This window comes from Cimex lectularius, unplaced genomic scaffold (genome assembly GCF_000648675.2).
Source record: "Cimex lectularius strain Harlan isolate CLEC.00 unplaced genomic scaffold, Clec_2.1 scaffold150, whole genome shotgun sequence".
Lineage (NCBI taxonomy): Eukaryota > Metazoa > Arthropoda > Insecta > Hemiptera > Cimicidae > Cimex > Cimex lectularius.
The window spans coordinates 389,643-403,996 of NW_019392717.1; the positions used below are offsets into that span (position 1 = coordinate 389,643).

General features: G+C 32.2%; 4 protein-coding genes across 7 annotated transcripts; 3 read left to right on the top strand and 1 right to left on the bottom strand.

The window, feature by feature from the left end:
* Window positions 1-1,437: 1,437 nt before the first annotated feature.
* On the bottom strand, window positions 1,438-3,010 carry LOC106662988 (vacuolar protein sorting-associated protein 37C). The gene is made up of 2 exons (XM_014387452.2): window positions 2,871-3,010; window positions 1,438-2,752 (listed from the first exon to the last, which is right to left on the bottom strand). Exon 2 carries the CDS (start codon window positions 2,703-2,705, stop codon window positions 2,034-2,036), a length of 672 nt encoding a protein of 223 aa, XP_014242938.1. The 5' UTR covers window positions 2,706-2,752; window positions 2,871-3,010; the 3' UTR covers window positions 1,438-2,033.
* A 3-nt stretch (window positions 3,011-3,013) lies between these two features.
* LOC106662966 (ribosome-recycling factor, mitochondrial) lies at window positions 3,014-7,173 on the top strand. The gene is made up of 5 exons (XM_014387436.2): window positions 3,014-3,243; window positions 6,234-6,380; window positions 6,437-6,647; window positions 6,710-6,872; window positions 6,936-7,173. Exons 1-5 carry the CDS (start codon window positions 3,072-3,074, stop codon window positions 7,014-7,016), a joined length of 774 nt encoding a protein of 257 aa, XP_014242922.1. The 5' UTR covers window positions 3,014-3,071; the 3' UTR covers window positions 7,017-7,173.
* Window positions 7,174-7,836: 663 nt separating this feature from the next.
* Window positions 7,837-8,987, top strand: LOC112126780. Its single transcript, XM_024226574.1, has 3 exons — window positions 7,837-8,331; window positions 8,398-8,562; window positions 8,752-8,987. The coding sequence occupies exons 1-3, from the start codon at window positions 8,215-8,217 to the stop codon at window positions 8,938-8,940; spliced, it is 471 nt and encodes a 156-aa protein (XP_024082342.1). The 5' UTR covers window positions 7,837-8,214; the 3' UTR covers window positions 8,941-8,987.
* A 62-nt stretch (window positions 8,988-9,049) lies between these two features.
* Window positions 9,050-13,611, top strand: LOC106662937 (NEDD8-activating enzyme E1 regulatory subunit). 4 transcript variants are annotated; one of them, XM_014387403.1, is made up of 10 exons: window positions 9,050-9,299; window positions 9,548-9,896; window positions 9,969-10,133; window positions 10,927-11,109; window positions 11,166-11,664; window positions 12,612-12,745; window positions 12,817-13,019; window positions 13,079-13,209; window positions 13,271-13,388; window positions 13,466-13,611. In XM_014387403.1, exons 2-10 carry the CDS (start codon window positions 9,823-9,825, stop codon window positions 13,576-13,578), a joined length of 1,620 nt encoding a protein of 539 aa, XP_014242889.1. In that variant the 5' UTR covers window positions 9,050-9,299; window positions 9,548-9,822; the 3' UTR covers window positions 13,579-13,611. The 4 variants fall into 4 exon arrangements, with proteins under 4 accessions (XP_014242889.1, XP_014242897.1, XP_014242881.1 ...); XM_014387411.2 differs by having other exon boundaries at window positions 9,161-9,708; window positions 9,766-9,896; XM_014387395.2 differs by having other exon boundaries at window positions 9,161-9,896.
* Window positions 13,612-14,354: the final 743 nt, after the last annotated feature.

The window sequence follows — 14,354 nt, forward strand, 5'->3', positions numbered from 1 at the left end:
TAACTACTGCTTAAAAATAAGTGAAAAGGTAAAGAATCAATGAATAAAAAGGTTTTCCTATTTGAAAAATTCTTCAAGTATCCACTTTTGTTTTCTTATTTTAACCCTTTCTTATACTTTTGTGTTCATTACAATATTTATTTTGAGAAATAAATGTATATTTTAACTCTTTAGCATTATATAACTGATAAAAATGTAGTCCCTTGCTGCTTAGATTTGTCAGACATTTTACTATTCAATGGTTAGTCAGGGTTATAAACGGGGTGAGATGAGTCAACAAATTTCTGTTTATTCAAATTTTGCTTTTGTTAAATGTGAACAATGTACAGAATTGTCAATTTTTTTACTCTTCTTATAACCCTAACTTTAAATTTAAAGATGGCGAAAAGTGGAAATGTGTCTAGCAGACCAAAAAGTTGAGGATCATGAGACCAATGAACTGAAAGAAAACTACAGAACTCGAGAAGAGATCTCATAACATTAGTTCAAATATTTCTTTACATTACTCATATTTCATTATTATTTTTAAATTCAAGATTTTTTATTGATTTATTGCAAGACTCCACCCCTTTATGTTTAAATTTTAATAAAAATCCTTTATTTTTTAATATTGAATCTGCAAAAATATTTTTCATTTTTTCCCACAAATGCATTCTTTGTATCAAATATATGAAAATGAATAATTTTTAAATTAATTTCTTTGTAACAATATAAATGAATTTAATTGTTGACCTATACATTTATCAAAGCATCCCAAACTGTATTTGTTAGTAGATAGATTTTTTTTTTTACTTTTATTTATATATATATTTTTTTTCATGTCAATAGGTGGCCTCAGAGGATCTGATTCATCGAAAAAGGGTCATCCACATATGTTTAAGGATAGGCCATGTGAGACTGACTCAGACAGTAGGCACTCATTTTTGGATCAAACCACACATATGACGTGTCCACATGTAGAGAAAGGTCCCACCCAATTGAAGGGTGCACCTCCTTAGCTCCATAAAGAAAGCATTTAAGAATGTCACCTGAAATGAGAATTGTTCTTGAGCAGGACAATGAGTATCTGCCCCTATTCTGATTCTTCAACAAAACAGGGTTGTTTTATTTTATATCGTACTGATATTTTTCTCCCCTTAGTATGTGCTAAGAATGGATGAATGTATTAACATGAATGTGTAGTATGAGAGGGTGGAATATTTATTGTCTCAATGACCCTCAGTATATAATACATATAAAGGGTGGAGGAATATTGAGTACTCCTCCATCCTGAGTGAATGGTATGTAAATAAGAAAGAATTTATTTAAGATTATGAATGGGTTGGAATGTAGAAACTGATTATGTTGGGGTTTTGAAAAAAAACTAGCTGTCCATACACCCTAGAATCCTAACTCAGTGGTCGGGTACATAAGACGAGGTATTACCCTGGTGGATGATTCTCGAGGCCTGCTAGTAATTTATTGTCAATTATAAAAGCTGCTCTAATTAGTGTGATAATTAGTAGCTTTAATTAGTGATAGATAGGCTCAACTCAGTATATGTGTTTATGTGTGTACAAATTTCATCAATAATCACTAATTAAAAAAAATATTTGTGTAGTACCAGGTTTTTGTTTTTATTGAGGCACAACATTTTAGCAATTTAATTATTTTATCAATTGAAAAAATTATAAATAATTTAAAACCGACTAAGCACAAACAATCATATACTTTACAATTTACAAAAATATATATATTTCATCACATTTTATATTTTATAAATGACCAATTTATTGAGAGGTACAGAATGAAAACGAGATGACCAATAATTAAATATTATGTAAATTAATTCATACCATAGAAAACACTTCACATCGGTTTTTTTAACACTGTACCGCTAGTTTATACAGTTTTGTGCCACATCGACAATTCCAAAACCTACATTCGGTCATCTTTGTACCTCCAAAAAGAAGAAGAAAAAAAGCTTTTCAGATATTTATAATATAAAATTTGGTTTATATTGGTGCTAAACACGCAAGAGTCCGGGCAGTCTCTTATAAGCCCGCTTGCTCGAACTTTTTCAATTGATTCCCTAACTTTTCACATTTTATCTTTCTGATATGACTCAACTTTCTTTTTCCCGTGTAATCAGCGATGAACTCATCGATATCTACACCTCCTTGGAGAAAATGTTCAGCTATCCTTTCACTGTCCTCGTCGATCGCCAAAACCGATTTCTGAAGAGATTCTCTTATATTGTTTGGACTATACGCTTCAGCGAGTTTTGCATAAGAAGCACTTGATTTCTCGACTTCATCAAGTAAATTCCTAAGCATTTCTTGTTTTACACTCAACTCTTCCATTAAAGAGGCTATCGTCTCTTCACAAGTTAAGTTTTCTTTGGCTAATTTGGTGTTCTCACTTAGCAACTGGGATTTTTTGTTTTCTAATGCAACCACCAAAGGGGACGCCATTATCATCGCATCTAGTATTTCCGGATCTTTGGACACCTTCTGTAAATCTTCGACATTCCATGTTTCAAGCGGAGGCAAAGACATGCCGTTTTCTAATTGTTCATCGCTTACGACGAGAAGCGGGTCGTCGCATTCATCAGCCCCTTCGAATGACCCTCCCAGCGGGTTGTTTTTCATAGACACTTCATGCTCATGTTCGTCTTGGCATCCCCTCGAATCCATTTCACTCGGTGACTGCCGTAACATCCTCATGAATTCTAAGAGTGTATGAGCCCAAACGATGTCACGTATCCTCCTACCTGCAGGGCAAAGAATAAAAAATCCGTTAAAAAGCGACTTGAGTCCAATTCGAATTCTTGTTTCTTGGTGATTTTCCAAGTTTTTGCAAATCGTACGAAATCTTTTTAAAACACTCACCCAACTATGATAGAAGGCGGTTTGATTCATAAATAATTTTACGACTAACTACTTAAAAATAAAACAACCTAAAATGTAACACTCCAACACAAAATAAAACAACTAATACAGAAAAAAGGCCTGACACATACTACCTCCCGATCGGTTAAGTGAAAGTAAGGTTGTAAACAAATCCACGCATTTCTAACAACGCATTTAATAATGTCAAACTTGCGTTGCTTTGTTAATTGCTTTGTCCGCGGGCACCGATATTTTTACACTGGCCGAGAATTAATGAAGAATCCGTTGGACAGACGGATTCTCCCTTCTTTGCAGAACGATCTCACCGTTAGGTACTATGCCAAAGGGAAGGATAAAAAAAAGGAAGACAAAGGTTTGATTATTTAAATCAAAACACTTCAATATTTGCTGTCAGAAAAGAAGAAGCAAAATAAGGATTCTATATATACAGTACAGTACCCTTTGCTAGCAGTTTGAGTTTATAACTAAGTTCTATTCACTTATCAATTAGCTATTTAGATTAGATTAAACATAGAATGTAAAATTTTATATTATCCAACGCCATTTAAAAGCCATTGATAATGTTTTATCTATGAATAACATTCAACATCTATGCACATCTATAAATAAACTTGCCCTGGTTGCAAAGGTTTTATTTACTCCATAGTTGCATTGCAACAAACATTCTCTCCAATGAGGGAGCTCAGTTGTTTATCAGGAAATTTACACATTAAATATCCCACATGACCCAAAGATATAATTAATTTCTGCATTTTTTCCTACATTCTGAAATATACTTTTGTAACTCTCCTTATCATAAGACATGTAATTTATTGAAATGTATTTCTATCAAGTACAAGCACATGTATTTGTATTGCTAAAGGATGTCTATTTGTTTACTCTTTGAATTCCTGCCTATGTTCAGTGTCCTGACTACTATTTAAGCGTACTGAATAAGTGTGTGGTGTTTAGTGATCGTAATGATTAACAGAATGAACCCATGTAAACTCAGTCGCAGCTACGCCAATGTCATTAAACAAATTCAATATCGATAACATACATATATCATCACATCACACAAAACGTAATATAACATATAAAACAATCATCACATTCCACACATAAAAAACATTTCTACATAGTCTAATTCTTCAACAATTTGGCTTTCCTTTCTCTAATTACCCCCGTCTATTTAATCCTAAAAGGATAATCAGGTTGAACCATAACCCATTCTTTCTCATTGTTGGCTCCTTTCACCTCAAAGAAGCAGACTCCTCATATAAAAATGTTTTTCTTTACCTACTTCCTTCTCCACTCCTTCAAAATCCAACGTATATAAACATAAAACTAAATATCTCACTGGCACTCTCAAATGTCACCCAATAATGACACATCTATACAGAAAACAAACTCTTTGAGTAAGTACAAATACTTTGATTGAGCCTAAAATTTCTAGCATTGTATAAATTCATTTTTTTCACATCCTACATGTATTTGTATAATTTAAACAATGTTTATAAATCCCAGGCCCTGAAGATGATCTCAATAAAGATCAAAACATTGGCACGACAAAGAAAATGTTTTTCTGAACCTACGTCACACCAGACCACATCTCACGATCTCCAAATAATACTGAATAAGATTGATTAAGCATATCTCACCATTGCATTAATTTCTGGTAGAAATATACACTCACGGGCTGTGAGTATTTGATTTTTAAGCTCAAATCAGTCTTTAACCATCAATTTCTTTCCTTCCAGCCATACTCCTTTTAGCTACTTAGGTGACCCAAAAGTGCCTAATGACCTAGGAATGTTTTATGCAGCATCAGTATAAAGGGTGTGGTCATTAATTAATGTCCCCAGAGGACAGTTTTATCAATGATGTACAAATTCAATGTTCTCACTTCTACTTAATCAGATTGATTGAGCATGTTTCTCTATTCCATGAACATCTGAAAAATGTACACGTGGTCTGTGGGTATTTGATTTTGACACCAAATCAATCGGTTTTGCTATCAGTTTGTACCTTTCCTCCCATGCTAATTCTTTTTTAATACTTAGGTGATCCAGAATGATTGCCTAGGATTTTTTGTGCGTGAGAGAGTAAAGAGGGTGATCATTAGTTATTTTACCCCCTGTGCACTCAGTTATGTTGATGATGTAAAAATTTAGTGTTCTAAATTCAAATCATATTGGGTCAGATCGATTGAGCCTCTCTATTTGTATTTGATTTTGAGCCTAAATCAGTCAGTTTACCATCAAATTATACCTTCCTCCCATTCCCACTCTTTTTGACTATTTAGTTGATCCAAGAGTGCGTAATTACTTAGGTTTTTGCATGACTTAAGAGTATAAAGGGTGGTTACTATGTGCTTTATTGTGGATCACGAGTTCAGTGTTCTGACCAATAATTAACCGTCTTGGACGAGATCGATTGAACCTCCACTGTATGAATATCTGCTGTAAAAAGGCTGAGGTAATTGAGATCAAAAAGTACTTGATTACCTAGGCTTTTTTATGTGGAGTGAGAGTCAATATGCATTTTTCTGAGGTTCATGATAGCCTAATGAAAGGTGGTCAAAATATAAAAAGTTATTTGAAGGAAGTGAAAAGGAGTTGATGCGCAGAGAAATGATGTTGCCTTTTCAGTTGTATGTGGAACATTGAGCATCCATTATTGAATATTGATATCCTTTTTTGTTCTGTAATCTGTCCAAACTAAATCGAACACAACTCTCATGGTTTTTTTGAGTTATTCAAATGACTTTCAGCATTGTGCCATTTTTAGCTCGATAGCTACAAAAAATCACGAATGGGGTCAGACCCAATAAGTGACCCTGTGCCGGTTTAGCATGTGTTCACCGACTTGCAGACCAAAACCCTGACATATTGATGTTTTTGGACAAACTTTCACATGTTTCTTGGAGTCATGAGATTTCCTTTCATTAGTCCTCCTTATCCTTCAATATTTATGTTTCAACCCCCTCAGAGATTCTTTGTTATGTTCGAGATCAAGGGTGCAGTCATCTAAATATTTTACTACCGCATCCCTTATCTTGAATACTAGTACTTATTAGATGTTAATAGAAATTGGTTAGTCAGTGTTTTTTTTCTACTATTTTTATGACATGTTCTATCTTTAACTCAATCCTACTTAGGCAGAAGGCAACCATTTTCCAAGATTACTACATAATGATAACCACAGACATTCTGCTTATTGCTTTCTATGATTAAGGAATTAAATTTGAATAAGACACACAGTAATAATCTCTCATGTAATAAAAAAAGTATTTTAATTGAAACACAATTCTATCCATTTACATAATTTGCGTTATTCGACTTCATGTAATATTTTCTGTAGGCAAAGGGCATAAAAAGAAAATTGAAATCAATGAATTGGCATTGGCCGAGAACATCAATTATGATAAGATGAAGACAGAGATGGAATTGAGCATTGAAAGAATGAAAGATAGTTTTGCAAAACATGTATCGTTAAGGACAACAACAGGTAAATTTTAATTTCACACACAACAGCTGGTGATTATTGAATAATTTTCTTTTTAGGCGCAATTGAAACTCTGACCATCACGTACGAGGGAAAAAAGTATCCTTTAATGGAAGTTGCTCAAATAATGAGAAACAATCCAAAAACAATTGTGCTCAACTTGTCCTCCTTTCCGCAGGTAATACCTGCTGTGTTGAAATCATTGTCACAGTCAGGAATGAACTTGAATCCGCAGCAGGATGGAACAACGATTTTCTTACCTGTCCCAAGGTGTACTATTAATGCACTTTATTAAAAATAAATTAAAAATTAATTTATTATTAATTTTATAGAGTAACAAAAGAACATAGAGAAACTTTAGTCAAAAATGCCAAGGCCCTATTCATTAAATGCAGGGATAGTATCAAAGATACTAATCTAAAAAACATTAAACTATTAAAAAGCAAAGAGAAAGAAGGCTTATCCGAAGATTTGTCTAATCAACTTATAGAACAGGTAAAACATCACATTGCAACTACGGGAAGGATGGGAAATTACCATGACCGTTTTCTGTTACAGGTAAAACACATAGCTGATGATTATATTCATCAAGCAGAACAACTTTTTGAAAAGAAGCAAAATGAATTGCTGGGGAATTAATCTTGCACACAACTAAATGATTGATTATTTAGCAGATTGTAGCTGGTTATAAAATATTTTGAATACTGCAATAAATCTATTAGAATTTGACTGAACTTAACACATGTTATGTATAATGTTGATGATCAAAATATAACTAAATAATTTGAAAATGTTATTATAGTATAAGACGCATAAGCATATTTCACCCATTTCGGTTGGCAGTGAACATGGTTAATTTTAAATCACTAGGTGCTAAAAGGAAAAAAAATGCTGCTGAAAAAATGAGTCCTGCCATTTGACTAAACAAAATTAACTAATTAACTACGAATAATATTCAAGAAAAACAAAAGCATCATATCATGGCTGTAGTTCCTCGGAATGTAAATAAATATATAACAAAATTTTGGAACACTGCTTACTAAAATCATTAACAGAGAACTTTATATAAAAAATGAATTTATACAATGCTAGAAAATTTTAGATTAAAATAAAAAATTATACTATGCTAAAAAATTTTAGATAAAAAATGAATTTATACAATGCTAGAAAATTCATTTTTTTTAATCTAAAATTTTGTAGCATTGTATAAATTCTTGTTTGTTTTTTTTTTAATCTAAAATTTTCTAGCATAGTATAATTTTTTTTCACATTGTAAAATTTAAACGATGTTTATAAATCCCAGGCCCTGAAGATGATCTCAATAAAGATCGAAATGTTGGTACGATAAAGAAAATGTTTTTCTAAAACCTACGTCTCACTAGACCGCATCTCACGACCTCCAAATAATCATCAAGTAACAGTCACTAAACACCACGCACTTATTTATCTATATATATTTTAATATATATATTTTCTATAATATATTTTACTTTCAAAATAATATTTTTACTGATATCCTTTCTTCTTAAAAGAGCTTTAATGCTTATAATTAATTTAGTTTTTGGTACTTCTTCAGTTCCAACATTCCAAAGGGAATTGGACATAATCCCAATAAGTAGGTATGTTGCATTTTTTCAGACAAGGAATTCAGAAATTAACAACTCATATTTAGTTTGTAGCCATTTGTAAATAGAAATTGACAACAAAACGTTTAAGAAAGATAAAAATTTATTTTTCCAGAACATTGTTTTTATTGAGGAAAAAATTCAGCTGTCAAATTTTAAAATAAATCATTTCTTATTGAAACAAAATTTATTTGTAAGTTAAATTTTGGGCCATGGGTGAGAAAGGTAATAAAGCTCCTTTTCTGGCCGATTTTTTTACTTTACAACAAAAGGAAGATGCTTTCATTGAAATTTGGAAGAGAATAACAAAAGAAGACATTGACTTTGAAGTAGGAGAAAGTTACTTGCTAAAACTCTGTTTTATTTATTTGTCTGATTTTTTTCCATATATTTAGGCTCTGTCCAAAGAAGAGGAGATAACATATTACAACAACCCAAACAAGACAGCTTTACGACAAGAATATGACATTAGATTTCACTTTGACTTGGATTTTGACCCAAGGACTAAACGGTGTGATCGCCACAATTTAAATATTGTCCGAAATAATATTTATAAAGAGGTTAATGTCAAAAATAGAAAAGTGTATTTTTATCACTTTAATGTTTTATATATAACATTATTAGTCATCTGCATCATATTTATCTTTTGATCACTTTAAACATAAATTTGGCTTAAAAGATCTAGGTTTTCTCTCACTACTGATTTAAGAAACAATTAATATATTTATTTTATTTTATTTTTTTTAAAGGAAATGAACAGAATTTTTCCAGTAGTTGTATCTCACACATATGGCCATCGTAAGACTAACTTGGAAGGAACAGCACTCATTTCTCATAAAAAGAAAAGGATAATTCAGGACCTGAGTAGTCGTAACCAACTCAATCTGAAACCAACTAAAAAAAACCCTCCTATTCAAGGATATCCACAACTATCTTGAACTTTATTTTAAAAACATATTTATATATACATAAATATTTAATACAACTGTTATTTATTTATTGTAATGGCTAAATACTAACTTTGTTGCCAGTAAAATTACAATGATTGGCAAATTTATATAAAAACAGATTTAAAGCTTTTGGCATGATCTGCAATTTCATGCTCGAGTTTTTCAGGTGGTCCACCTTGGTGACGTCTTGTTTAGCTGCCATATTTAGGGTGCTGAAAGTTACTAGCTAATAGGTATAAGGAGGAGACAAGCAAGAAGTAACAGAGTTCCACTTGGAAAGAAAAGAATCCGGCCCGGAGGACCAAAATGTTGAGAAGAGGGACACTAGTATTTTTACACCATATCGGGTACCATAACACTCAACTTTGTACCATGTCATATGAAAATACATCAAACCTTTCCACACTTCATATTATTTGATAGCCTTTAACATAGTTTTTAAATAAAAATAAATAGTTCTCAGATAGTTGTTCTCAATATTTGTGTGTTAAAATCATTAATACTTTCAACAAATAATATGAAAATATTAGTATGTACTAATAGAATAGGTCGTTTGGAAAAGTCCAAATTAAGTTTTTTGAAATTTACACTGCAGAGAAGAACGTGCAGCACACTTTTGAAAATAAACAAATTGAGTCATGAAATCCTCTTCGTCTGTAAAGAATTAGGCCATGAGGAAAGAAGATTCATGGGCTGTTATCACAATTTTTTTGGTAGAAAGGTTAATTTATCACGGCGTCTAAGTATGGTTAACCAGTAAGCATTTAAGTTCTTGCTGAAGGCTGAAATTTGACAGTTCATTTTCATCAACAGGCCGTCTAAACGTTTTTGCATATTTATTATTTTTTTCTCTATTCTAAATATAAACTAATGAGGATGGCCTCCCCGGCTCCGAAATCGCCGGAACAGACCGAAAAGTCGAAAAAATACGACAGACAGCTAAGGTCTGTATTGTTTGGCTTGGCTTCGTACTTCTGTCTTCTTTGTACGATTAGACATTTTTTTTGACATTTCAGGCTCTGGGGAGATCACGGTCAAGCAGCGTTGGAAAATTGTCATATTTGTCTGGTGAACGCGTCTGGGCTTGGTACTGAGATTCTCAAGTCCCTGGTACTCCCTGGCATCGGAGGATTCACGATCGTCGATGGGAACAAAGTGGTCGACGTTGACGTCGGATCAAAGTATTTCATTTTTCTTTAATTTAAAAAAAAGTTCAATATATACTCCAACGAAACAAAACGAATTAAATACTTGTGATGAAGACTTAGCTTAGCCAGCATGCAATGAGGCTGTACCTAAGTCGAGTGGACATTTAATCTTCTGCTTGAATTTTGAGCTTAAGACAGAATTTGATATATGAAGGCTTTATATTCTAGAATTTCTTTGTAAAAAGCAATCTTTATGATGCGATGAGGTTTTCCTTTGAATTGAAGCATTTGCTTGATCAAATGAATAGTTTGAACGAAAAGCAGAATTAGTTTATACAGTAAAATACGATTTTTTCCATTAAACTTAAAGTATGTTAAAACAGGATTTCTCAGGACATTTGTAAGTTTTTGTCATTTGCAAATAGCAAGCCTAACCTACCAATCAAAATGATGCAGAATGGTGATACGTTTTCTGACCGGCAAATGTTGATCAGTTTTCCTTGCATTTTAAGATGAATTTTATAGATTCCACTGATGTAGAGAGTGTGAGAATGACACAGTCTATTCCTATTCGGGTGAGGACGAACCCTCTTCTACAAGTCAGATCCTCTGTGGGTCACCTCTGCTTTTTAATTAATGGAAATTTTGAATAAGACATTGGCAATGAACCTTTTTCTGTGTTAACTTATATATTTCTCGTAAAATGAGTTGTTTTTTTAAATTGTGAAAGAAGAGTTTTGGTTGTCTCTGATCCAGACCATAATTGCTTCATAAGAGTTTATTTAATTGCAAATTCATATTGAGTAGACTATTAATATTATTACAGTTTTTTTGTAGATATAGATAGTGTGGGAAAGCCGAGGGCTCAAGTGTGCACAGAATTTCTTGTAGAACTCAATCCTGACGTGAAAGGAGACTATGTTGATGAATCTGTGGAAGAGCTTTTGGAAAACAACCCGAACTTTTTTAGTAATTTTTCTGTCGTGATTGCCACTGCTATACCAGAGAGGTATATTTTGTGTTCTCTTTAATTGTACAAGGAAAAAATTTAAATTGAATTTTTAGGTCATTAGTACCTTTATCGGAGTTGTTGTGGACGTTGAATATCCCTTTGGTGATAGCAAAAAGCTTTGGCTTTATTGGTTACACAAGACTTCAAGTCAAAGAGCACACAGTAGTCGAATCTCATCCTGATACTCAAAATCCTGACTTGAGATTGGACAGACCTTTTCCTGCTTTGGTCCAACATTTAACATCTGTTAATATGCACGAAATGGATCTTAAAGACCACGCTCATGTTCCTTATGTTGTACCGTTGTTCTTGAGCCTTCAAGAATGGAAGCATTCTCACAACAATGAATTGCCAAAAAACTACAAAGAAAAGGAAGCTTTTAAACAATTAATAAGGAATCATTTGAAAAAGAACGAAGACGGGATCCCAGAGGCTGAGGAAAATTTCGAAGAAGCGATAAGAGCTGTCAATTTTGCTATAGCGACCACAAAGATTCCGTCAAATGTTCAGAACATCTTAAATGATGATAGTTGCATCAACTTAACATCAAAGGTAACTTACTTCAATATTGTTTTTAATATTATACTGGTAAATATATAGTCCTATATTTTTACAGAATTATTTTGAAAATAGTGCTATATAAAGTATTATACAGTGCAAAAAAATGTAAAGAATTTTGTCATACAGGAGGGCTTAACATCCAACTAACCATTGTTTCTCATAGACAAGGAGTCAAACAATTTTTTTAAAAATTATTCTCAATTGAAATTTCACATGATAAGATGTTGTGGGTTCAATAAAATATAATTATTTATATTTCAGTAGGTTTGCTGTTAACAAAACGTATAGGAAATGAAGACACAAAAAAATATTTACTAATAACAAAAATTGTATTACAAAATTAAAAAAAAAATTAATAAACCCTAAATTACAAAATCTATATAAAACCTTTATTTCTAAATTATACATCAGAAAAAGGTTGAGTTCTCACATATATTTCCATTTTCGTAATGTAGGTCTTTGCATCATACAACGGAAACATCTTGACACAATGTTTGGCAGGTTTATTCGATATAGTGAAACTTCCCTATAATGGACACTCTTTGGGAATGAAATATTGTCCACTTTTGGGATAAGAGTGAAAAAATGCTTAGTATTGCAAGATGGACCATATTACAAAATCACAATGTTGAACACTGGAGGATTTTAGCCTTTTCTATGACCAGAGGGTTTTTCACATTCAGGGGTAAAAACTCCACTCCAAAGTTAAACGAAGAAATATGAACATCAGTCAATAAAAAATAATAAATAGTGGTCTTTTCAGAATTTGATTTAATTTTCTGTCATTATCTTTATTTCAAAACATCTTTGAGAAGTTGTGAATGGGGTCACCCACCCGTACCACCAAATTTAAACTTATTACAATATTGATAAATCATGACAAAACTCAACTTTTTAAAAAATATATTTAGTTTTTTCACAACTCATTTATATTTTAGAGTAAGCCATTTTGGATATTGGCAAAAGCATTAAAAGACTTTATTGAAAATGAAGGAAATGGATGTTTGCCTCTAAGAGGTTCATTGCCTGATATGACAGCTGAGACTAAGCGGTATATAGCACTTCAACAAATGTAAGTTTAATTTATTAATTAAGTGGTTAAGCATATAAGTATTTCTTTTTTTTTATAAATAAACTTTTTAGTTATTTACAAGAAGCGAATCGTTGTGCTGAACTGGTTCACCGGCGTGTACAACAACTACTCCATCAAGTAGGCCAGCCAATAGATCTAATTAAAGAATCTGAAACTAAACAATTCTGTAAATATGCAAGTGACATTGCCGTAATCAGAGGGTCAAAAATAGCTGATGAATACGATTCAAAATTAATAAATACTCATTTAATATGTAAATATAAATAGTGTATTTGAATTTAAATTTGTATATTGAAATAATTCTTGTACTAGCTCAAGGTGTTGATGATGCAGAGAGTTTAATTGTCTATTATGTATTAATAAGAGGAACTGATAGATTTTATGGCGAATACAATCATTACCCGGGGGAGTTTAAGGATGAACAGGACATTGTAAAATTGAAGGTGAAAACAAATTCCTAGGATAATATGTACTCAGTGTTAATAAATAAAAAAAAATTTGCAGGCCTGCATTTCTAAACTTCTGACGGAATGGGGTTGTGGTCCGTTGTCAAAAGATGATTACGTTCACGAGTTTTGCCGGTACGGAGGTGCTGAACTTCATTCAATTTCAGCCTTTCTAGGTGATTTATATAACAATTGTTTAAACTTTCTACACAAACAAATTAAATAAAACTATTGATAATGGTTACTCTTACAGGTGGTTGCGTTGCACAAGAAGTGATCAAATTAGTAACAAGGCAATATAAAATATTACACAATACATTTATATATGATGCAATTTCTTCAAATACGGAGACTTTCATTTTTTAAATAACATCCATATTAAACTTTTTTTTCTTTATATATTGTTGTACACTTTTTTGATTTTACATTCACGAAGGGGTTGATATAATTGTATTGTATATTAAAAAATGGAAACAGATTTTTTATTTTTTTTATTGTACTTGTAATATTGTTTGGTCATATTTTATTGATATTTTTCAGCAGTACAATAAATATATGCATAACTTGTTCACAAGTGAATTGTCTACATAATTTTGAACTGCTGATATAACAATGAGGAATTGTTTTCAACGTGATTTATTGTTCACCTATGACCCTACTATTGTACCAATTATACCAAACAAGGCCAGGGGCGACAGAATTGAAACTACAACAGTGGAGCTTAAGAGGCGAGCCTAACTACTCCAGTTCCCGTTGAAAAAAATTATTGAATACTTAATGACCATGGATAAACAGTACATTTATGCTTGATCATTTAAAGGATTTCATGAATAAACAATGGAACAATATGTTCTATACTAGTCAGCACTTGATCACTCTACTGGATCTATCCACTCTACTGTCATGGGTTTAGATACCACTCAAGCGTTTTAAGGGATAAGGATAGGTTGGAATTACAAACACAGAGTGGACATTAGTTAAAAAAACTTATTTATATTTCGGTATAGCCAATTGGCCTCAGTTTATCCATCAACCTAAATTGCACTAGTACTCCATTTTACTGTCATATATAAAAAAATCTTTTGCTGAATTATTCACAATTCAATTTTCTAGTAGCAACTGGCATGTAGTTAGGAGCAAAG

Excerpts from the sequence above, each read along its gene's own strand:
- LOC106662988 (XM_014387452.2), bottom strand. The coding sequence starts at position 2,705 with ATGAGGATGTTACGGCAGTCACCGAGTGAAATGGATTCGAGGGGATGC.
- LOC106662966 (XM_014387436.2), top strand. The coding sequence starts at position 3,072 with ATGTCAAACTTGCGTTGCTTTGTTAATTGCTTTGTCCGCGGGCACCGA. Across the intron at positions 6,648-6,709 it reads ATTTTCTTACCTGTCCCAAG|AGTAACAAAAGAACATAGAG; the intron begins GTGTACTATTAA and ends TTAATTTTATAG. Across the intron at positions 6,873-6,935 it reads CTAATCAACTTATAGAACAG|GTAAAACACATAGCTGATGA; the intron begins GTAAAACATCAC and ends TTTCTGTTACAG.
- LOC112126780 (XM_024226574.1), top strand. The coding sequence starts at position 8,215 with ATGGGTGAGAAAGGTAATAAAGCTCCTTTTCTGGCCGATTTTTTTACT. Across the intron at positions 8,332-8,397 it reads AAGAAGACATTGACTTTGAA|GCTCTGTCCAAAGAAGAGGA; the intron begins GTAGGAGAAAGT and ends CCATATATTTAG. Across the intron at positions 8,563-8,751 it reads GAAATAATATTTATAAAGAG|GAAATGAACAGAATTTTTCC; the intron begins GTTAATGTCAAA and ends TTTTTTTTAAAG.
- LOC106662937 (XM_014387403.1), top strand. The coding sequence starts at position 9,823 with ATGAGGATGGCCTCCCCGGCTCCGAAATCGCCGGAACAGACCGAAAAG. Across the intron at positions 9,897-9,968 it reads AAATACGACAGACAGCTAAG|GCTCTGGGGAGATCACGGTC; the intron begins GTCTGTATTGTT and ends TTGACATTTCAG. Across the intron at positions 12,746-12,816 it reads TATATAGCACTTCAACAAAT|TTATTTACAAGAAGCGAATC; the intron begins GTAAGTTTAATT and ends TAAACTTTTTAG.